At 61.4% G+C, this 23,322-nt stretch overlaps 2 protein-coding genes across 3 annotated transcripts in view; one reads left to right on the forward strand and one right to left on the reverse strand.

Moving 5' to 3' along the window:
• Positions 1-1,064, forward strand: part of TRAF7 (TNF receptor associated factor 7) — a 19,309-nt gene extending 18,245 nt beyond the window's left edge. For both annotated transcript variants that reach the window (XM_023557520.2, XM_023557521.2), the window contains exons 18-21: positions 100-219; positions 303-434; positions 518-637; positions 728-1,064. In XM_023557520.2, the coding sequence (XP_023413288.1) occupies positions 100-219; positions 303-434; positions 518-637; positions 728-742 (387 nt within the window). In that variant the 3' untranslated portion in view covers positions 743-1,064. The remainder of the gene's footprint in view (positions 1-99; positions 220-302; positions 435-517; positions 638-727) is intronic.
• CASKIN1 (CASK interacting protein 1) lies at positions 1,058-18,466 on the reverse strand. Its single transcript, XM_023557522.2, has 20 exons — positions 18,373-18,466; positions 12,921-12,972; positions 12,722-12,819; positions 12,201-12,346; positions 12,013-12,108; positions 11,722-11,852; positions 11,120-11,228; positions 10,714-10,822; positions 10,532-10,626; positions 10,239-10,356; positions 9,666-9,767; positions 9,477-9,565; positions 9,318-9,402; positions 9,148-9,239; positions 8,041-8,151; positions 7,860-7,961; positions 6,340-6,478; positions 4,257-6,266; positions 3,275-3,680; positions 1,058-2,893 (listed from the first exon to the last, which is right to left on the reverse strand). The coding sequence occupies exons 1-20, from the start codon at positions 18,464-18,466 to the stop codon at positions 2,794-2,796; spliced, it is 4,284 nt and encodes a 1,427-aa protein (XP_023413290.2). The 3' UTR covers positions 1,058-2,793.
• Between the last annotated feature and the right edge of the window lie 4,856 nt (positions 18,467-23,322).

Consider the following 23,322-nt stretch of genomic DNA (forward strand, 5'->3'; position numbering starts at 1 on the left):
AGGCCTGGCTATGTGGGTGGTTGGGGTATCCAGAGCCCTGCAGACCCTTGGGGAGTGCCTGGCACGGGAGGTGGCCCAGCAGCCTGCACTCGCCCATAGATCTGGGACATTCGGACCCTGGACTGCATCCACGTGCTTCAGACATCAGGCGGCAGTGTCTACTCAATTGCTGTGACGAGCCACCACATTGTCTGCGGCACCTATGAAAACCTCATCCATGTAAGGCCAGCGGCAGGGCCTGGCTTGGGGCCCTGCTCTGCCCTGTTAGTGTTCCTCACCTACCTGGGCTCACCCCTTCCCAGGTGTGGGACATCGAATCCAAGGAGCAGGTACGGACCCTGACGGGCCACGTGGGCACTGTGTACGCCCTGGCGGTCATCTCAACGCCAGACCAGACCAAAGTCTTCAGTGCATCGTATGACCGGTCCCTCAGGGTATGTGCCAGCCTGGGGTGATAGCAGGCACAAGGGGTGGGGCACTTGATCGCCACGTAGCCTCGTGTTTCATGTGCCCTCAGGTTTGGAGCATGGACAACATGATCTGCACCCAGACTCTGCTGCGGCACCAGGGCAGCGTGACTGCGCTGGCCGTGTCCCGGGGCCGGCTCTTCTCAGGTGCTGTGGATAGCACCGTGAAGGTCAGTGCCCCACGGAGTGGCCCAGGGCAGGCAGCAGAGAAGGGCGGCATGGGCCGCAGGTGCACCTGACACAGAGCCCTGTCTTTGCAGGTGTGGACCTGCTAATGAAGAGCTTGGGCTGGGCCTCAGCATCCTCTGGGCCTGTCAGAGCCAGCTGGCTGCACAGGTAGCCTTGGGGCTCTTGCTGCCTGTGGGGCCCGGGGGGCAGGCTGGCAGTACCTTCCCAGCGCTCGCTCAGTGGCGTCCTCACGGCTGTCAGGACAACACCCAGCACCCTCCCCTGGGTGCCAGGTACGACACTCAGCCGGCCCAGCCTGGTCCTTCCCTGAGATGGACTGCAGGCCTTTTTATTCACATTTTCTACTGTTTTTAGACTGTACATACATTTGATTACTTCCAGGTGGAAATAAACTCTGCACAGACTGTGGCTGTGAGTGGGAGCAGGTCCTTGGGGCGGGGGGCTGTGTGCGAAGACTCAAGGAGATGCTGCTGGAGGATGTCTGTGGACAGCCACTAGAGGGGAGGGGCATGAAAGGGTTCCTTTTTCACATCTCAAGGAGTTCACTTTTGACACCGCATAGGGGAGGGCACAAAGGAGTTCCTCCTGACCCCAGGACAAGGCTTACCATCCACCTTGGGGGCAGGGTTCCAGGCCCGGCCTCCACTCTCTACAGCACTTCCTCCCCTAAAAAGTAGACCAGGCAGGTCCGTTTTCTGCTGTTTTATTGATAGCTGACAACAGCCCCCTGCCCGGGCCCCTCCCCTTCTGCTAGAGAGGAGCCTGAGGGAAGGCCAGGCTGGTGGTCATGGCACCGACTCCTGGGGAGTGCCATGTGAAACAGCTGGAAGGGGCCCTGTGCCTGATGCCACCTAAGCCCCCCCCTCCACTTGGCCTGTGTCACCATCACTGGCTGGCTTTCAGCGTTTTTCCTTTTTTTTTTTTTTTAAGAAATGTCAAAGTTGTTCCCAACACAAATGGATCAGCAAACACAGTAGAGAAGACCAGTCAGTACTTGTTAAGGGGGAAGAGAGTAGCGGGGTTGGAGGGGAAGAGAGAGGGGGTGAGAACACCACAGGACACAGCCTCGGACCATGCGGCCGTCGGAACTGGAGTGGGGACTGGGCTGGCTGCTTGTGCAGGGCCAGCACGGGGTCCTAGGGGCAGGCATGCACGCACATGCGCCACAGGCAGCTGCATGCACGCCTCTGCGCCCTTGCCGCGGTCACGCGCCCACTTACATCCACCCACACACACCCCAGCCACACCCCCAGGGCTCGGCCATGCCCAGCAGGAGGTGGGAGCCCCGCCCCCATCTTCCTTGGGTCTGGAAGGGGACGCGGCCCATCAGCGAGCAAGGCACATCCTTCGAGTTCTTCAGACGCAGAGAAGTGAGGAGAGGGGAGCAGAGAAGTGAGGAGAGGGGAGCAGAGAGGCCCTGGCAGAGCACCGACCCCCTCCCTGGCCCCAGCTCCCTGTTTGTGCTACAGAGCCAAGGGCCTTGCTTCTCCTGACTGGAGGGAGGGAAGGACGGACAGAGGGCCTGGGTCTCTAACAGCGTCTGCCTCGAGCTAGACTCCGTGGTCCTTTCAGTCGGTAAGTGGTTTTCTATAGAACCAATATTCTTTAAATATATATTTGTTCAAGTTATACCTTTTTGTTTCTCTGGGGAAATCTGCTTCAGCTTATTCCCAATAAATTAATACTCTCCATAGCTTATATTCTGGGGAGGGTGCAGTGGGGTGGGAGCCCCACGAGCCCCAGCCTCGGTCCCCTGCCCCTTGTGCTGAAATGGACCGGCTGGCTGAGGCCCCTGATCGGCAGTTCTGTGCTGGGCATAGGCCTGTGCTCTGCCACGGAGTGGGAGGGGACTCCAGTGGTGCCCCCTCCTCTCCTCCCGGGGCAGGACTGGCGGCCCAGCAGGTATTGCACGGGGAGCAGCAGGCGCGCCGGGCGCCGCGGCGTCAGGCGGAGCCCTAGGAGTCCCTGCCAGGCGCCCCGGGCAGAGGGCAGGAGTTGTGCTTGTGCAGGGGCTGCGAAGAGGCCTGCCCCCGCATCAGCCCGCAGCCGCCCGGTCCAGTGCTCGTCCTGAGGTAAACATCAGTGTGCGGTGCCAGAGTCCGGGCGGCGCGGGCCGGCCCGACGCGCCAGCGGCCGGTTACTCCAGCATGGCGTCCAGCTGGTCAGCCAGGTCGTCGAACATGCTGCCAATGTCATCCAGGATGCTGCCAGTGCTCTTGTCCTCGGCGGCCGAGGGGCTGGGGGCAGCCGCAAGGGAGTGAGCGAACAGGGCCCGGGGAAGGCCGCGTCCTCGCCCAGCTAGTCTCGGCCAGATCCGCGAGTGGGGCTGAACAGGGCCGGGGGCAGATCCCGCCCATGGGCCCCGCCCCCTGCGCACAACCACGCCCTCTCCAGGCCCCGCCCCCCGCTGGCCCTAGAAGGTAAGCGCTGCTGGGCCGGACTAGACCACGCCCAGGTTCCACCCCGGTATGACCCCGCCAATGGTCTGTACTAGGCCCCAACCCCTGTTCCAGATCCCGCCCCTGGGCCGTTCACAGCCAATTCCGGCAGTGAGGGGGCGGGGTCGAGCGCAGACTCCGCCTCTGGCCCCGCCCCCACCCCGCGCCTGTAGTGCCTACCGCGGGCCCTGGCTGTCTTCCTGCCGTATCTTTTCCTCCACCGCTTGCAGCGCGGCAGCCAGGCAGGCGCTCGTCTGCTCCAGCTTCTGCCGGGCGCTGTCCCCCGGCGAGGCGCGGTCGGGCGCGGCTGGGGCTCCCGCAGTGGTGGCGGCGGCGGCGCGCGGCGGCTTTGCGGGCACGTGCAGCGCGGACGAGCCGGGGGACGGGGGCCTGACACCGACTGGGAGCGGCATGCCAGCCGACTTGGCAAGGGCGGCGGGCGACTGACGCGCCGGCGAGGGCGCGGGCGACGGTGTAGCGGTGCCCGACGGCAGCCCTGCGGCGGCCTTGGCCGGCTTGGGCGCCGTGGGCGGTGGCAGCGGCTTGGGCGACACGGGCGGCGGCGTCCCGTGGGTGCGCTTCACCTCTGCGGAGAGGACTGCGCTGGCAACGGGGCGGGGACCTGGGGCCCTGGACCGCAGCCGTCGGACTGTTCCTATGGTCAGGCTCCTACCGCCCCCACCCTCCCTTGCCGCCAGGGGGCGCTCTTCCACGTGCAAATGCTCGGGCCACAGCTTCCCAAGCGCTGGGGGTCTTGGCTAAACCCTGCCGCGGGCGCTCCTCTCGCCAGCCTTCCTTCCCACCTAGCTCCCCCTTCAGGTGGGGCCTGCTGCGGTCACACTGGCCCCTCGGTTGCTTCAGTGCCACAGGACCTTTGCATCCTTGGCCCCTCTCCCTTCGCCCTCACAGGGGTAACTCTTCAACCATGTCAGAGCTCTCCCTGGCCCCTCCAGCATCTTGCACCTGTCCTCCCTCCACAGGCGCCATTCATGGGTTTTTTTCTGCAGGACTGTGTCCCCTCGCTCCCAGCCTGGGCCGGCACAGAGTTGTTCCATCAGTGGATGAATCAATGTCCCCAGCCCACCCCCACCCAGGCTTCCCAAATCCCATAAGAGGTGTGAAAGAGACGCGGGGGTCCTGCTCTTTGGCTCTCCACACCTACCTGGGCTGCCGGGGCCTGGGAGTGGCACCTTCTTGGATGCTGGCGTGGGTGAGCCCTGCACCTTGGGTACGGGCTGAGCCAGGACTGGCTTGGGAGAGACAGGCGGCTTGGCCGGCTTCCGCACATCACTGTCAGGCAGGGGCAGTGGAGGCAGGTGCTCCAGGTCAGTGGGCAGTGACTCGGCGGGCGGGGGCACCAGTGGCAGCTCAGGGGGTATGCCCTGCTCTGAGACTGGCCGGCGGTGCAGGGTGCCCATGCCATTCTGGTACACGGACAGTGATGAGGGTGGCTCAAACCCTGCTGCCCGCTCCTTGGCTTTGGGCCGGCGCTTGACAGTGTCAGACTCTGTCAGGATGAACTTGATGTTTTCCTGCTGGCTCTGCTTGGCCCGGATGCGCCTCTTGAGAGTGGCACTGGCCTCCACCCTGGCCAGGGGTGGGCCCTCGCCACTGCCCTCGCCCTTGGCTGGGCCTCGGGACCGCTGTCGGGCAGTGCCATCCTCAGTAAAGGGGCTGTGTTGTTCTGCAAGCCCCACGGGCTCTCCAGGCCCCCGGCGGGCAGTGGCTAGAAGTCCAGTGACGGGCCCGCTGAGTGTGCGGCGTCGGTTTACCACCTCCCCATCAGGCCCAATGGCCTCCTTGTGTTTCACAGAGGCTAGCACTGTGGCCACCCGGCCTGGCTCGGGGCTGGCAGGGCAGGGTATGGGGTAGCCCTCAGGGGGCCTGCGGGCAGCCCGGCTGCCGCCCCCAATGGACGACAGCTCCAGCATGGCTGCAATGCTCTTCACGCTGCCTGCGCTGCCTGTGTCCACACTGCTGGCCAGGTCACTGGCCCTCTGGCGCTGTGCCCAGACCCCCAGCCCACTGTCCTCGGGCCCAGCCCCCTCTGTCTCGGTATCTGGCCCTTGCTCATCAGTTGGGTTGGCACTGGCCATGGCAGAGCTGGAGCGCTTAGGTGGGGGCGGCGGGGGCCCCTTCTTGCGGGGCCGCACAGCAAAGGACTGGCTGCGGTTGACATTCTTGTCAGTGCCACCGGGCACCCGCACAGAGTGGCTGCGGCCCACTCGCCGTTGGACTGTGGCATAGGGCCCTGCACCAACTGGTACCAGCAGCTCATCCCGCTCCGGCTCACTGTCAGATGCAGCGTATCGGTTCAGGCTGTGGGCACGTTTCTTCGGCCGCCCCGGCTCACCGTCAGCCTCAGGGGGCAGGCACAGCCTGGGCACAGGCCCTGGGGCCACAGGGGCTGCCTCTCCTTCCATAGGCTGGGGCAGCACATAGGCGAAGCCACGGTGGGTGGGTGACTGGGGCAGCGAGCGAGGTGACATGGGCCGCTCCGCTGGTGGCAGCAGCTGTGGGGTGGGTTTCACCTTGGCCGTGGCCAGGGTAGGACCATGAGGCCCCCCCAGAGCCTGGGGGGAGCCCAGCTGGGCTTTGGTGGGTGTCTGGGGAGGCGTGAAGTGGCTGGTGCCCTGTGGGAGGACCTGCCGTGGCTTACCGGGCACTAGGGGCACACTGGCTCGCTTGACGCTGTGGCCATGGCGGCTGGGCCGGACCTCCTTGGGTGGGGTGCTCGGGGCCCGCCCCTCATCCAACAGGTACTCTTGGCTCCGTGACATGGGGCTGCCTGGCTCCAGGGGCCCATCACCCAGCAGCTCCTGGGAGCTACTCATGTGGCGTGCCCGCCCACCCAGAGTGGGCTCCTGCCGCAGGCTGCCCCTTGGGGTGGGTGGTAACTGGTTGCAGGTCTTCTCGGAGGCCCCAGCACCCTCAGCCGGGCCGGTCATGGCCACCTGCAGCTCCCCACTGAGTTCGCTGTCCTGGAAGGTGGTCATCTTCGGAGACTGGCAGTCGGCAGGTGTGGGCTCGGGCGGGGGCGGTGACTCGATGGCCACCACTTCAAGCGATTGGGGTGTCTTCTTGCGCAGGGGACCTCCTTCATACTTGGCATACTCTGCCTTCTGCAGCTCCGCTAGCTTCCTCACCGCCAGCATCAGCTTCTTCTGGTGTCCTACATGGGGCATGGCATGGCTCAGGCTGGGGGGAGCCGGCAAGGACCGGGGGCGGGCAGGGCAAGCTCTCACCCAGTTTGGTGATGCCAATCTCTTGCAGGTCTTCCCAGGTGATGTCGGTGATGAAGTCGATGTTCTCATAGCCATTGTCCACCAGCACCTTGTAGTACTGAGCCAGGCCGATCATGGACAGCCACACGGCCAGGTTAGCCTGGGGGCAGGCGACACAGGGCAGCCCGGGCCTGCTGCCCACACCCTACCCGCCTACTCCCAGCTGTCCCGGGGAGGGAACACCAGGCCAGCTGGCAGACAGAAGGACAAATGGATAGGCCAGCTGTGTCAGCAACAGAGACAGTGTAGGCAGAGTATGGCCACCACTTAGGCACAGAACAGGAGCCCCAGGCCAGCTCTTCAGGGCACGTGTGAGTACACACAGACACACACATGGAGGGCATGACCCCTCCTCAGACGCCCACCCTCCAGGGCTAGGGGGAAGAAATCACTTCCTCACTTGCCCCCCAGCCCCAGGGGCGGCTCCCTGTGTCAACTCACCCACAGATCACAGATGCAGACACGTCATAGCCACATTGGATGTGTGCATGCGTACACACACACTTCACCCACATGTGTGCATCCATGTGTATATGCACTGCACACACATATGCACACATGCACATGCATGGCACACTCAGCCACATAAGGGCATCGACACCCCTTCTGCATCTCACTCATGCCCCACCTGTGTCTCTTGTGCACACGCTCATGTGTCGCCACCTGCTTTGGGCACGCACTGCCAGCCACATCACATGCAAATACTCATAATGAGCTTCACCCAGAAACACCTGATTGCTTCCTGAACAGAGCCCATGCTCCCCGCTAGCCCCACTCACACACCAACAGGCGGCACAATTGTCACCCTCTGGGTGCACTGACGTGCACAGAACAAGGGGACCCTGTGAGGCTGGGAGGCCCTCAAGCTGCTGACAGGGGAGGGGGGCAGGGCAGGTGGATGAGCACGTGGGTGGGTGCAGACCCTCCAGACAGCAGTCCAGGGCCACCTGCTCTCAGCCCAGAACCTGTACCCACAGGCTGGCTGTCTCCAGGCATTGCTGGAAGTGGGCATCAGCTGTCCGCGCAGCTGGTGTGGGCACCGAACAGGTGTGTGCAAGCAACCAACTAGGATGCCCTGAGTATAGTTATTGGATGTGTGCCATCTCACGACGCACGCACACACTGGGTACGCACTCACCGTGTCCCTGGGTGTGTGAGCACACCCAGCAGCATGTGCCCTGGGTGATGCCAGGTGCGTGTGTGATGTGCCCGTGTGGCTGGCTGAGCTGGGGGGATCTTAGTAGGGGTGGAGAGAGGATACTTCTGGCTTCTGGCGCCCTTCCCTGAGACTCTCTGTCACCCTGGCCCCTGCCCCAGGGAGGCTGGCCCCAGTGCCCGTGACAGATGGACAGACAGGTAGGAGGCTATCCAGGCAGCTCACTGCTGACAGGGCCATCCTCCACTCTCTTCTCCCCTGAGCTGGAGCTAGCCTGTCTGTCTGCCTGTCCTGGGCCCGGGCACCAGGAGGTGGGGGGCCTTACAGGTTTGTGTTCGGGCAGCCAGTCAGGGATGCTCAGGCCGCTGATCTCTGCCGTGATCTTCTTTCGATGGCCTGGTTTGGTGACACCGATAGCTGTGAGGTCCTGAGCAGGGAGAGGCCTATTAGCACGAGGCCGGGGCCCGTCTCAGGGAGGCAGCCAGCAGCTAGCTGGGGCGGCTCACCTCAGGGGTCATGCGGCTGATGGTGGGCAGGTCATAGCCAGCACTGATGAAGTTGGGCACGTAGAGTTGCAGCTGGAATGTGGCCAGCCACTGGCTGACCGCCTCGGCGCTCTGGAAGACACAAGGGCACCCGCTGCAGGACTGGCCCATCTGCCCACCTGGCATGCACCCCGCCATGCGGTGCCCCCGTCCCGCAGCGCCAGGTCAGCCGTCTGTGGTTCCTCTGCGCCAGGCTCCGGTCAGCTGTCCTGGCGCCACCTTCCTTGGGCATCTTCGGGCCCCACAGTCATCCTTCATCATCTCCACCGGACACTTGGGCTGCTGTCCCTGTCACAGGCCCCCTGACCATCCCCCATCTCTGCACCAGGGATGCCCAGCAGCCCCTGACAGGACATTACCCCCTTTCAGGGAGGCAGTCAGTATGGACCCATCTGAGGGCACACTGGGTGGGGTTCCAGGCACAGAGTGCTGCTCTGCATCCCCACGGCCAGAGGCTTTGGGCACAGGGTGTGGCTCTGCCCCCATGGGCAGGGGCCTCAGGCACAGGGTGTGCGTCTACGCCCACAGGCAGGGGCCTCGGGCATGGCTATGGCTCTGTGCCCCATGGGGCTGGGGCTCCTCGCCTTCCTTCGATACCCAGGAGAACTCAGCCAGCAGCTCACCCCTCAACCAGCACACACGCACACACACACAACCCACTTTACCCTCGCACACACTTTATCATCTTGCACACCTTCCATGCCCACAAGCACGTGCATGCCCAGCCCATGGTTACATACACACTTGTGCCAGCCCTTAGTCTCACTGTTCTACACACACAGCCACTCCTGCTTCCTTTATGCCTGTCACGCTCCCTCCATGTGGTCTGCACACACACGCTTCACCTGCATACACTGGTGCACACACACGCTGGCTCTCACGTACAGCCTACAGCGTACACAATACCTATACACGCGTGCATGTGCACACACAACGCACACAGACTGACAAACAGAGGATGGGGTCTGGCCCACCAAGGCTGCCCTGCCGCCGTCAGAGCTGCCAACCTCAGCCCCCAGCACCTGCCCTGCCTAAGCCCACCGTGTGAGCCAGGCCTCAGCCCTATACCTTGCCCTCACTAGCTGGCTCCAGCTTCTTGGGTGGCTGATCCACGTAGACCTGCCCAGCGTGCACCATTGGAGGCTGGGCCTGGGCAGCACCTGCAGACCAGAGTGGTGGTCAGGGCTTGAGCTGCTCAGGGCCCCCTGCCAGGGCAGCAGGTGCAGGCATGCTCTTACCTGTGGAAATTTCCAGAGGCTTGACCAGACTGTCCCCAGGGCTGGACTCAGAGACAGACTTCTGGGAGAGCACTGTCGCCAGGAGCTACAACCCAGAAAGGCCACTCACCTGTGCTGCTCTTGGCTTGGCCGCCCTGATGTCCACCCCACCCCACCTACCTTGACCCCTTCGGAGCCTGCATGCAGGACGTGGCCCCCGCTACCCCGGCCACCAGGCACACTGCTCAAGCTGCTGCTGCGGTCCCCACCTGCCGGCATGAGGCAGCATCAGACCGCATAGCACCCCCCAGCCCCAGGTGGTACCTGGTGGGAGGACCAACATCCCAGCCTTCCCTGGCCCCGGTCTACCTGCAAAAGGCTTCCTCAGCACCCAGATCTCCTCTGGAGGCGCAGAGGGCCCTGATGAGCTGCCTCCCAGGGGTGGGCTTGGCTCAGGGCCTGCTCGGGAACCTGCTGGCCAAACACAGGCTCCCTGAGGCCTAGCCTGGGCAGCACAGGGGCCAGTACACACGCTCTGGGTCAGCCACCCAATGCACACAGACGCTCAGATATACACACAGACACACTCACATACACAGACACACTCACATACAAACACACAGACACACATATACATACAGACACAAATTACTCTCACATACACACAGACACAGATACACAGACACATTCTCACATAGAAACACAAAGAGATACATACTCACATATGTGTATACATCATATATATATATAGATTCTCAAATACACACAGTCACTTACGTATACCCCAAGACACACACAGACAAATACAAATACACATACACACACACTCTCACAGACACACTCCCACAGACACATGCACAAACACATATCACACACGCACTTGCTTCTCTCTGGCCCCCTGAGAGCCCCGCCCTGTCCCCCCACCATCCGGGTGGCACTTGCCAGCTCTCTTGACAATGGCCTCGCCCAGGGAGGACGGGAAGTAGCCAACACGGTCATTGCCTGTCCTGTTGTCGTGGACACAGCCTTTCCACCGGCCATCAGGGTGCTGCTCAAGGACCTGGCCACAGGGTGTGGAGCTTGGCTTGGGAGCTCCCTCCAGGTTGGGGGAAGGCAGCCTGGGCCTGCTTTCTCTGAGCTTTCTGCACACTGCCCCTATCCCCGACTGCAGTGGGAGGCATTCTGGGTGAACACGGCCCAGCCCCTTGCGCCGCCCCTCAGCCCTGGACCCTCACCGTGATGATGTCCCCGGCCTTCACATTCAAGCTGGTCAAGTCGTAGTTGTTGCAGTAATCCTTGGTCGCCCGGACCTGCAGGGCCGCCGAGGCCTCTGAGGACACAGGAGGCCATGCCCTAGTCCTGCAGGTCTGCTCACCCAGGCCCCCTGCCCAGCCCCTCATCCCCTTCCCCAGCCCACCTCGCAGCAGCTGCTTGATCTCCTTGCTGGCCTGCGACGTGGTGAACTGGTGCACGATGTCCAGCGCTGTCTGGCTGTAAGTGTTCCGCACCTGAGCATTGATCCCACTCTGTGGGTGTAGAGTGAGGCCATCAGAACACCCCCCTCCTGCACTATACAACCCAGCCCAGCACCCTCAGCCTTAGCTCCTGCCCAGCCTCAGCACACCCACCTGGCCCTAGCACCTCCAGCCTCTGCCCCCCCCAGCTCCAACCTGGCCCCAGCCCCAATCCTCCCAGTTCCCATGTCTCCACAAGGCCCCTATACCCCTAGTCTCAGCCCCTGCTCAGCCCGAGCCCCTGCCTGACCCCAGCACCCCTAGCCTCAGCCCCCACGGCCCCACCTGGCCCCCCAGCCCCCAGCTTACGTCAAGCAGCAGCCTGACCACTTCGGTCTTCCCACAAAGCGCAGCCTCATGCAGGGCTGTGCCGGACTTGGTCTGGCGGTTAATGTCGATGCCGGCTTGGAGGAGGAGTCTGGGGGGGAGAGGCGGGCAAGACAGTGGGCAGGGCCCTGCACCAGGAGCCCGCTGCCCCAGCTAGGCCCTAATTCCTTGGGGATGGGCAGCCAGCCCTGCCCAGTCTCCCCGGGGATACTTGTGGGAGGGCCCAGCCCAGCTAACACCCACAGCTGTTGTCTTGTCTGATCACAGCCTTGGCCATCCTGTGATGCCCACTTTGTGGATGGGGAAACTGAGGCTCAAAGAGGTTAAGTGTCTTCTGCAAGGTCATGCAGTATGGCTATCTGGCTGTAAAGGCCACTCCCTGGCCAGCTCCCAGGCAGTCTCCCCCCTCCAGCCCCAGCAGCTTGCAGCTCACCCTTTACGTGGGCAGCTACAGGCCTGACCATGTCCCCATAGCTCCCCGCTGACCTGTCTCTCCTGCCCCAGGCAGAAGGAGAACCCATCAGCCCAGGATGCCACTGAGTCCCAGGCTCTGGAGGCTGGGACCCCTTCCCACATGACTATACCTGATGATGTCGATGTGGCCGTTCTTGGCTGCCAGGTGCAGGGGACTAGTGCCATTGGGGTCGGTGGTGTCTCCCGGCCGGGGCTCCAGCAGCGCAGCACACATGTTGCTACTTAGGAGCAGCTGGACCACCTTGAAGGAGGTAGCAGGGTAGGGGACACTGGCGTGGGGCATGGGTCTCAGGGGCCTGTCCCTGCCCCCACCCCCACACCAGGTAAGGAGGTCAGATCAGATGGAGTAGTGAGTGGGGAGCTGAGCCAGCCCCTCCCGCTCAGCTCCAGGAGAGACTTACCCCAACACGGCCGAACTCACAGGCCAGGTCCAGGGGAGTCTTCCCCGAGTTGTCCACGAGGCAGGGATTGGACTGGTGCTGGAGCAGCATCTCAGACTGCAAGGGGCCCACCAGCACCTGTCAGGACATGCCGGCCGAGGGTGCCCTCCAGGCCACACTGCCCTCCCTGCCCACAGCCCGGCCCTCACCACGTCATAGTGCCCATGCTGAGCCGCCAGGTGCAGGGGGATGTGGCCCTCGTCTGATGGAACATTCACTGCTGAGCCGGCCTTCAGCACCAGCTTCATGGGCTCCTTTCGGCCCTGCCAGGCCGCATAGTGCAGTGGCCGCATGCCTGGGGGCAGTAGGGGCTGTGGGAGCTGACCTGGCTCCTGATCCTGAGCCCAGGACACTGATCCCGTGAGGACCTGCCCTGACCCAGACAGAGACCCTGAGCTGTACCACAACCAAGGGGCTGTCCAGGCCTCAGGGATCTACCCCCGACCCTCGTCGTGAACACTGGACCATCCAGGGGACCCCCACCATCTCTGACCTGGACCATCCAGACCTCCAAGGACCCTCACCACTGACCTGGATCTTGGACTCCAGACCATCCAGGCCTTGGGAGACCCCACCCTGGACCCTGGACCATCCAGGCCTTGGGGGGCCCCACCCCTGACCCGGGGCACTACCTGCCCCTGTCCCTGTCCCTGGCTCCAGCCCGCACTACCTTTATTATCCTTGATGTCCACAGCAGCCTGGGCCTCTAGCAGCAAGGAGATCAGCTCGGTGTTGCCATTCAGGGCCGCGTGGTGCAGGGCCGAGAAGCTGGGATGAGTGGTGAACACATATGGGAGAAGCCTGGGCATCCCCGGCTCCCCAGGAGCCCAGTCCCCATGCAAGACTGGTGTCCCCAGCTAAAAACTCACCCATCTGGGTCCTGGAAGTTCACATTGATCTTTTTGGTGGAGCCCAGGAGTTCTGGGGGTGGAAAGGGGGCCCAGTGAGGGGAGGCTTGGCCCAGCCCTTGCTGAGGCCTACCTGGCTCCCAGCCTCTCTGGGCCAGCAGCCTGAGAGCAGGGAAGGGTGCTGCTGGCCCCTGGTGGGCTCACAGCCATAAACATTCACTCACTCACTCACTGTGCCCTATGCTAGGCTCCAGCACAACTCTGCGGGGCTGCTTTCCCGCTGCACTGCAAGGTCAGGAGGGCCATGGTGCTGAGCCCCCACTGACACTGCCTGGGGACAGGAGGCATAGCTGGGCACCACACAGTGCACACGTGTGCACATGTACCCCTCCCTCCCTGGGACACTGGCGGAGCACCCTGCAGCGGTGGGAGGAAAGAGTGGCCCAATCTGTCTCTCAGAAGGACCCAGATGGGGCCAGGGGCAGCCCAGGGAGGCTGGAACACCAGAGATGGGGTCTCACTTGGAGGAGACGGCAGTCCATGGGGCAGCCTCCGCCACTCCTAGGCCGAGGCCAGTGCAGACCAGCGCACCCTGCCCAAGCCAGGAAGGGCCAGGGCCTGCAGGGCAGAAAGGGGCACAGGTAGGGTGCCCAGTGCCCCTGAGTGACCAAACACGACTCCCTTGCCCACCAGGCCACACACAGCCCACCTGAAGCCAGAGGGGCCTGATGCCCTCCCTCTGGACCTGTCTTCTCCTGGGACCCCTGTCCTGGCCCCCACCAGCCACCTAACAGAGAAGGGGAGCCTCCCGCACCCCCCTACCCATGGACTCTAGTCCAACAGGACCCTGGCCAAGCTCCTGCCTGCCCAGACCATGGTTACATAACCCATTTGTGGGTCAGACGCTCCGTGAGGGAGGGGGCTCTCGGGACAGAAGCCCCTTTGTCCAGGCCCAGAATGGGGTTGGGGGAGGGCCAAAGGGCAGGGGGAGCCAAGAGAGTGGAGCCACAGAGAACCCCGAGCTCTGGGTCCGCAGCAGCCCCTGGACGCAGGGATGGGTCCCCAGTAGCTGATGAAGCCAGACGGACCTGGGTTTGAATCCCAGCCCAGACTCCTTGTCACTCACTTGGCCTGACCCTGGCCACTGGCCTCCTCCCTAAGCTTGAGACGTGGGGCGGGGCGGGGGAGGGGGCGGTGGCTGGCAGAGCTGGCCTCGCAGATGAGCATGCATTAGCAGACATGAAGTACGGGGACTGGCAGGAAGTCAGGGCCTGGTAATTGGCAACTACTAATATTAGCTATACAGGAATCCCATCCCTACCCTCTGGAGCGAGCGAGGGGTTTCTCCTGCAGGTGCAGAGGGAAGGCTCCAAGAAAAGAGGCCCTCCTGGCCTCCCCTGCATCCTCCCCCACAGCTCAGACACCTCTGCCGGCGCCACGGTCTATCACCCTCCCCTTGACAGGCCACTCAGCCAAAACTCTGGAGCCTCACCGGGCACTTTGTTGCACCACTTCTATCTTCTCCATCAGTAAATCCTGTTGGCTCTGCCTTCAAGATACACACAGAACACGCTCGGCACTCAACCGCTTCTCATGCTGGCACCACCACCACCCTGGTCCAAGCCTCCTGTCACTGGCATCCCTGCTTCCACCCTGCCACTGTCCATCTGTCCTCCACACCCACCACAGTCAGGAGGGGCCCTCTTCACCCACGACATGCACCATCCTCCAGCCACTCCAGCCTCAGCGTTCCTCCGATACACCAGCCACTGCTTCCCCTGGGCCTTTGCACATGCAGTGTATATGTGTAGGGGGGCTCTTCTTCTCCCAGTTAGCCTGTTACTCCCCGTCTCTCAACCTTTAGGTCTTTGTTCAAATGTCTCCTCAGTGATGCTTCCCCAGCCTCCCTGTCTAAAACAGCAATCTTCTTCCCATTCTGCTTCTGTTCTATTCTCACTAGCCTCATCACCACTTGCTGCATCATGTTATTTTCCTGATCTGTCTTGTTTATTGTCCATCTCCATCACTAAATGGAAAGCTCCAGCTTTCATCTGTTTTGTTCACTGCCATGTCCTCAGTGCCTAACACAGTGCCTGGTGCATAGGAGGTCCTCAGTAAATTGTTGGCTGACCTATAGCCTTGTCCCATGTGCTCTGTCCAGCTGTTGGGGCCAACTCCATGGGCATGCAACCTGCAAACCTTCTCAGAAGGGCCCCGCACCTGGTTGAATGCCCTGCTGTCACCATCTTGAAATTTTTAATAAATAATTTCTATGCAAGGAGCCCCGTACTCGTTTCATGCTGTTGCCTCCCCCTCAGTACCCCCCCCCCAAGTCATGCTCATCCCCACCTTTGCTGAGGCCTTTGCTCAAGACATTCTCCTCTCTGGAACATTTCACCTTACTCTAATGTTTTTTGGTCCCCCACACTTCTTAGTTCCAGTATAGCCAGTTCTCAGCATCCCAGGCCAGGAGCTTGTCTCCCCTCCTCGCACACACAGACACACACAGCCAGGGCCTCTCAGGCAGCTGCTGAGCCAGGTGTGCTGAATGGAACCCACAGCCAGGCCCACCTGCTCACCTGGCCACACCTGTAGACTCCCCAGCCAGGGACTGAAATTTCAGAGGAAATGGAGGCCAGGCCCAGGAAGTGACCCAGATACAGGTGTCTGGGGGGGGGGTCTTCATCACGAAGGTGACCACCCCTCACATGGGGGTGGGCACCCTGCTAAGGTCATCTCACCCCTCTCCCTGCCTGTGGTTTCGTCAGAGAGGAAAAGAGCTGGAATTGGATGGAGGGGAGCTGGAAGACTAGGGGCACCCCAGGAAGGTCCCCAGCTGCAGCTGAGTAAAGCTGAGCAGAGGACACAGAGGACAGCTTGAAGGAGGCTGGGGAGGTGTTGGCAAATGGGGATCAAACTGGAGGTCCAACAAGCGCTTCTCATGGGAGCCCCTTCCTCTTTCCACAAGATCCCTAAGACCTACTATTCTGCATCATACCAGTTCATGTGCTGTGTATGATGGCGCAGTGGTTAAGAGCTCAGTGGCTAGCCGAATAGGTCAGCAGTTTGAACCCACCAGCTGCTCCATGGGAGGAGGATGTGGCAGTCGGATTCCAAGATCACAGTCTTGGAAATCCTGTGGGGCAGTTCTACTCTGTCCTGTAGGTTCACTATAGTGGGAATCGGGTTTACCAGCTAATACACCCATGTCGCCCCAGCCCTCTGACCACTCCCCCTGTGACCATCCCCCATTTTGTAGTAGGGCCACACTCCAGGCTGCAGAGGCCCTGGGATACCAGGCTAGCCACTCTTCTGCTTTGTACCACTTTCCTCTGCCCAGGTGCCCTTCCAAGCCCAGAAGCCAGTCACAAGCCACACCCACAGGGCCTCACCTGTCCCTGCCTAGGGCCCCACCTCAGAGTGGCCAAACCCTGTGGCCTCCAGCAGAGCAAAGACTCCCACCCCCCAGAGTAGGCAGGGCCTGGCGGCCTCCTCCTGCTCCCCCCAGGCCAGGAGTGTGGGGTTGGGTGCTCAAAGGAGCGGGCCAAGGAATGTGGCAGCGGCCCCTGGCCGGAATGCTCAGAGCATTCCTCCGGGGCATCTAGCATGACACTGGGAAGGGGCAGTTGCACCCAGGGGACAAGGCAGGGTCCCTGTCCCCAGTGGGGGGCTAGCCCTTGCCCGTCATTCCCCTCCAGAGCGGGCTGTCCTCCCCCAAGGGCACCAAAGCATGCCTGTGCGTGTGTAAGGGGAGACACCCTTTCAGGTGGATGACAGAGCCTGGGAGCGCCACGGGGCAAGGGGGTGGAGGGAAGATGCCATGCAGGGGCAAAGGGGCCCCACCCCCAGGGATCTCGGTGACACCTCTGGTGCCAGGGGAGGCCTAGAGGGAACTGCTGTCTACCCCCAACCCCATGGCCCAAACTCCAGCTGTACTCTGCTGAATCAAAACACATCTTACTCCAAAGCAGGCCAGGGTTGCCATGGCAACAAAGCGAATTCATGGAGGGATTTCTCTGATTTATGATGCCTGCCCCTGTGAGTCAGAAAGTATAGATCCGGGGGCCAGAGCTGGCAGGGGCACGGGTGGAGAGACAGGTAGAGATCCAGATGGAGGCCAAGGAGAGCAAGCTCCCCACTGTCACTGGTGAGGATCCTTCAGTGGGCCAGAGTCGGGGGAGGAAGAAACCCCAAAGCTGACCTGGGCTGCTGAAGGGGCAGAGCAGAGCCCACAACTGCTGAGCGGTCACTAGGTGCTGGGCTTCAGGAATCCATCACAGAATTTTTCCACCCACACTTCGAGACAGGGATCACAAACCACCCCATACTACAGATAAGGAAACTGAGGCCAGAGAGCCCAAGGTGTTGTGCCCAAGGCTGTGTGGCCACTAGGTGGAAGCTGTTACCTTGCCTTCACCGCCCAATCCCTCCACCAGCTTTCCCGGCCAGAGGCTGCCTCTGCAGGGACCCCTTGGTTCCTGGGCTGGTCCAAGGCTGTGGAGAAGTCAGGGCCAACCAAGGAGCCTGTGCATGTGTTGCATTGGGCAGAGCTGGCCAGGCTAGGGCTGCCTGGGGTCTCCTCCTGGGGTTCCAAGACCTCCCCAACACCTTGCAGGAGCCAGACCCAGTTCTCAGCATCCCCCTGGAGCAGGGAGAGGGCCCTCGGCTTACACAGTCATGGGGTGTGTGGGATGGGGAAGGGAGGGTGCCCCAGACCCCAGTCTGTTCTGCAGGGCCCTGCCCACTGCACAGGTGCCCTGACACACTGACACGGTCATACGTGCGCAGCCGCACACGCGCCTTCTACACGCCCATCCATCCATCTCCTGCCCCCAGGGAGTTCTGAGCTGAGCCAGGATGAGTACAGGGATAGGGTGCCAAGCTCCCGGCCCTTCCCTGGGGCCCCCACGGCGCACGCTCGATGGGAACGCCTGCCAAAAGGGCTGCTCTCTCCCTCAGGCCCCCTTCCCAGCAGGGACGCCGCAGAGGCTGGGGGACTGCCGGCCCTGCCCCAGCGGTGGGCACAGCTTTCCTCCCCCAGCCGCCCCTGCCTGCAGCCAGCTTGCCCGCACTGGGCGACCTTGGCCTCGGCCTCCCCATCTGCAAATGGCCCTGGGTCAGCCATGCCTCAGCAGCCACACCCCCAGCATGGTTCTGCACCCCTCCCCCCCCCGCCCGCAAAGTGTGTTTTTAAACAAGGGAGGGAGGGGCCTGCTGGGGCTATCACCCCGAGGTCGCCCCTCACCGCAAGGGCTCCCTCCCTCTCTTCAGGGTGTGGGGGGGCCTCACCTTGCCCTTTAAAGTCCCCAGTCGAGCCCTCCCACTGCCAGCCTAAAGCCCAGGGAGGGAGGGGGCGGCGATGCGAGGAGGTGGGTGCCACCAGGGGCCCCAGAGCCTGGTGTCCGCGGGCTCCTGGTGCCGCTCTCCTCCAGGCTGCGCCCGGCCAGTCCCGGGCCCTGCGCCCTACACTCACTGGCTTTGCCCGGCCGCGGCCTCTGCAGCAGCCGCTGTGCGGTGCCCACGTCCTCCGCCTTCACCGCCTGCACCAGCTCCTGCTCCTTCCCCATGGCGCGGCCGGGCCGCAGCGACGCGGCTGGCTGAGCGCTCGGCGCGGTCAGCGGCGGCGGCCCCGCGGCCCCGGCCGCATCCTCAGCCTCCCGCCGCCCCTGGGCGTCCTCCGCGGGCGCGGGCGCGGGCGCGCGTCACGGGCGGGGGGCGGCCCGCGCTGGCGACGGCGCGACGGGCGCGGACGGGGACGCGGCGCCACCTCCCGGACGCCGGGGTCCGGCGCTCGGGCCGCTGACCTCCGGGCGCCCGCGCCAGCTGCTCCAGGCTCCGCCCCAGCCGACTCTGCTCGGTCGCCCCCTCCCCACGTGCGCACGGGGCCCGTCTCTGCGGACCCTGGGCCACCGCCACTGCCAAGGCTCAGGACGGCGGGTGCCGCGGACTGGAGCGTAGACCAAAGCGGCGGCAGCGAGAGGCTGAGCTGGGAGAGGCTTCCAGAGGCTGCGGGATCCGGAGGGAGGCACTCTGGGGCTGCGGGCTGCGTGCGAGCGGGGATCCGGGCACCTGCCACCGAGCTTCCCGCTGGAGGCCGTCAGACTTTTCTGGCCCGTGGTTCCTGTGGGAGGTGTTGAGGGATTATGAAGAGGAATCTCCCAATAATGAATTCGGTGTCAGGGAACCCGCACCCCCCACAGCACCTCTTCCCTGCATCTTCCGCTCCTCCTCACAAGCAACCCCGGCACAGCCCCCACCCAGTACCGACTGATTAGAGCCCCAGACCCAGACAGGGCTCAAATACCCAACCCCAGCATCAGTCTAACAGGGGCTCAACCCCCCAACCCCCACTATCAAGTGGAGCTCAATCCCCCCATTCCACAACCAATCCAGGATAAACTCCTCATCCCCAGCACCAACTAGGGTACAAGCCCTTGTGCAGCCCAGTCCAGCACCAACTGGGGCTCAACCCCTCCACATCCGGCACCAGCCAGGGCTCAAACCTCCATCCCAGCATTGACCCGACTGTGGCACAGCCCCCCTGCCCCTCCCCCCTGTGCCCAGCACCAACTGGGGCTCAACCACTCACCCTCAGCACCAACTAGGGTGCAGCCTGGCCCAGCACTGGGCCCAAGCCTGCTCAGACTCCAGCCTCCAACCACAGACTGGCAGACCCAGTAGGACAGCTCCTCTTGACAGAAGCTGACAACTCCCAACCCATACTAGGGCATCACCCTTCTGACCTCTGCCCTTGCCCTGGCCCAGCTCAGGCCCTCACCTTGTCATGCTGCAGCCTTCTAGGGACAGGCCGGTCCCGGGCTATGTCCTGGCTCAGCCTTGGTTTCCTCATTTGCAGGGTGGGCAGATCATCACCCAACCAGGCAAGGCTGTTTGGAGAATTCGGTGGGGGGCCACACATAGGATAGCTCCCCCAGCCCCAACCATCAGGCAGGTTCAGGAGGAGGGTGGCCAGAGGATGGGGAAGGGGAAGCAGCAGGGATGGGGTCCCCTGATCATGCAGCTGGCATTTCCCTGTTGGGTCTCCCGTGAGGTGTCAGCATAGAGCCTAGAGCCCCCGCACATGCTGAGCTCCCAGAGGGGTCCCAAAATGCAAGGCCCCTTCCCCCCACCCTTTATGGTGGCCATCTTATAGACCAGATTTATTGTCCCCATTTTACAGATGAAGAAACTGAGGCTCAGAGAAGTTAAATGACTCACCTGAGGTCATGGCCTGTGGACTTGTCCCTGTTCTGCCTCTTACCGATTTTGTGACAACGAGCTGGCCGCTTTGTTTTTCTCAGTTTCTGTTTCCCATCTGTGAAACGGGGATGAGAATGGTACCTCTTCTTAGGTTGTGTGAGGACTAGTTGTGCTACTTGCCACGAAGCACATGGCAGCAGGGCTCAGTGAGTGCTCAAACTTGGCTGCTGAGGGTATGGAGGGAGCTATTCTTGGGTCTCTCTACTTGGGCAACAACTATTTTATTCATCATTGTACCTGCCGTGCCTAGCAGTGTGCCTGGCACACAGGAAACACTAAACAAAATAAGACAGCTATCGTCATTACAAGTATGATGCTGGTTGGGGCTGGTTAAGGTAAACCACCAGGTCCTCACCTAATGTTTGTGGGGACTGGGAGATGGAGACCAACATACCCAATGTCTGAATATTTAAATGTTATAAGTCATTCTAGTAACCTGTTAAATGAAATATGTTCCAGCCTTGACAAATAAAACCCTGAAAGGCCAAGTTCAAGTTCAGGATTCTTGGATTTCTGAGTGAAGAACCGACCCCTCCCTGTAGCAGCCACAGTCCTGTTCCCTGCCTAGCCCCAGCAACATCTGCACCCCACAAACAGGCACCCCTTGGTCACCCCCACACCTCAAGGTGGGCCCCCTATTGTGCAGTCTGCCTTCAGGAGGCCAGACCCAGGAAAAGCACTGCACAGACTCTCAGAGTGGACTCGGGGCCTTTGGGCAGGAAATTCTGGGGTCCTGGGTACCCCAAGTATAGGATCGAGGTGAGATCCTGCCTAGGCCCAGAGACTCCTCACCTTGTGGGGAAGAGCATGGCAGGAGAGTCAGGGAGCCTGAGTTCTACCAAGACCAGCCCAGTAACCTTGAATAAGTTCCTGATGCTCAGCTGCCTCATCTATAAAACGGGCCAGCAGCTCTGCCTGCCTCCCAGGGCTGATAGGAGGGTTTGCAGGTAAACAGAGATGTGTGCCAGTGTGGGGTCCCCCAGGTTGGTGAGAGGGCGGTGCAGAGGGCAGTTGCTCCAGCTTGGGGAGGAGGACGCAGAGGCATGGGGCTCGGCAGCTCTCCAGGAAGGCAGCCTCCGAGGATGGTCCTGGAGGAGGGGCCACTGAGCCAGCAGAATTGCTGAGGCTCAGCCCAGAGTGGAGCTGGAGGCAACTACTGCAGCCCAGGCTGGCCACCTTCCCAGATGCCTGGGCAGTGGCTGCACTGCCTGCTTCTGCCCACTGCTGTGCGCCTGCTCCACAGCCCCTGTGCCCTCCCAGCCCCTCAAAGCCCTAGGCCCTTCCTGTGAAATGGGGACGATGAGTGAGTCCTCCCCCTGGGCTGCTGAGAGCATGCAGTATGTGTTAGTGGCAATTATTTCTGTCATTTTTATGGGTGGCAGCCAGGTAAAGCACTGAGGTGGTGCTGGTTGTTAGTTGACATTCAGTTGATTCCAACTCCTGGAGAACCCATGTGTGCAGAGTGAAACTGTGCTCCATAGAGTTTTCAAGACTGTGACCTTTCAGAGCAGACCACTAGGCCTATCTCCCGAGGTATCTCTGGGTGTGTTTGAACCACCAATCTTCTGGTTAAGCTGAGCGCTTAACCAGTTGCACCACCTAGAGTTACCATAAACAAAAAAAACTTGCTGCCGTCAAGTTAATTCCAACTCATAGCAACCTTATAGGACAGGTAGAACTGCCCCATAGAGTTTCCAAGGTTGTAATCTTTATGGAAGCAGATTGACACATTTATCCCATGGAGCAGCTGGTGGGTTCAAACTGCCAACCTTTTGGTTAGAAGCCAAGCTCTTTAACTACTGTGCCACCAGGGCTCCTTGGAGTTATCATAAAAAAAAAAAAAAAAACATTGCCGTCGAGTTGATTCTGACTCATAGCAACCCTACAGGACAGAGTAGAACTGCCCCACAGGGTTTCCAAGGAGCGGCTGGTGGAGTCAAACTGCCAATTAGCAGCCAATCGTTTAACCACTGCACCACCAGAGCTCTCGGTGAAATGCCCAGAATAGGCAATTCCATAGGGACATGCATAAATTAGTGGTTGCCAGGGACTCAGGGAAGGGGAAATGAGCACAGGGTTTCCTTTTGGGGTGATTCAAAATGTTCTGAAACTAGATAGACTGGACAGCTGTACAACATTGTGCATGTACTAAATGCCAGGACTTGTGCATTTCACAGAGGTTCCTTTTACATGATGTTATTTTACCTCCAGCACAATGCCAACACAGGACAAGCACCCAGAGTACTAAGACAGGTGCTGAAAGCCAGGAGTTGGGCAGGTAAAGAAGGCAGAGGGAAGGTTCAAGAGGAGGGCATGGGAGTTCAGATGCTTGCTCACTCTTGCTGGAGCAAGCCCCTGGGGAGGACAGATGGGAAGATGCTGAGGTCGGCAGGGACCATCCTGCCAGGCCGAGTGAGTGACAGGCCCAGGGATTTGGAGGGCAACAGGGGAATCCCTGCAGGCTGCTACCAGGGGTATGATAGGGCCTGACTTAGGTTTTTAGAAGCTCACTCTGCATGCAGAGGACAGGCTAGAGGGGGCAGACAGGGGTGCGAGGCCAGCTCTGAGGCTGTTCCAGGCTTGGGGTGATGGCATGGGCTAGAGAGTGTGCAGTGGAGATAAACGAACAGAGTGGTGTGTAGGAGGCAAAATCAGGAACTGAAGCGACGTGAAGGGTGAGGGAGAGGAAGCTTCCACGTCATACCTACCTGTAGTGCATGGGAGGGAATGGCACCCAGAGGGGGAGTGTGGGGGCAGGACAGGATGAGCCGTCTTGGTGTGGAAGGTGGAGGTGTCCGAGGGGTATTTGAGTGACAATGCCTATCACGGGCAGGTGTGCCTTGCAGGTCTGAGGTACTGGAAGCCACCTGAGCTGGAGATGGGTGTTACTTGACACCTTGCCACTTGGTGACTTTCAAAAATTACTTGAGAGGCCTTGGAGCAGGGGTGGTATTGGAAGCCCTGGAGTCGATGAGAGCCCCAATGACACGGTGGTATGCAGAAAAGATTTTGGGGGGTACCAGCCTTAGGAGAAAGAAAGAGACTAAGGAGGGAGGGCAGCAAGAGGAGGAGGAACCTCCAGAGTACCTGGTTAAGGAGCAGGAGATGGGAGCTTTTTGGCAGCGAGGCTGTCCACCATGTGTCCGAAAATGAAGGTATGGAA

This window comes from Loxodonta africana, chromosome 12, assembly GCF_030014295.1.
Source record: "Loxodonta africana isolate mLoxAfr1 chromosome 12, mLoxAfr1.hap2, whole genome shotgun sequence".
In the NCBI taxonomy this organism is placed as follows: Eukaryota; Metazoa; Chordata; class Mammalia; order Proboscidea; family Elephantidae; genus Loxodonta; species Loxodonta africana.

Coding starts and splice junctions, on each gene's coding strand:
- CASKIN1 (XM_023557522.2), bottom strand. CDS start 18,466: ATGGGGAAGGAGCAGGAGCTGGTGCAGGCGGTGAAGGCGGAGGACGTG. Junction 10,823..11,119: donor TGGTCAGGCTGCTGCTTGAC/GTAAGCTGGGGG, acceptor CTACACCCACAG/AGTGGGATCAATGCTCAGGT. Junction 8,152..9,147: donor AGCCAGCTAGTGAGGGCAAG/GTATAGGGCTGA, acceptor TGTGTCTTCCAG/AGCGCCGAGGCGGTCAGCCA.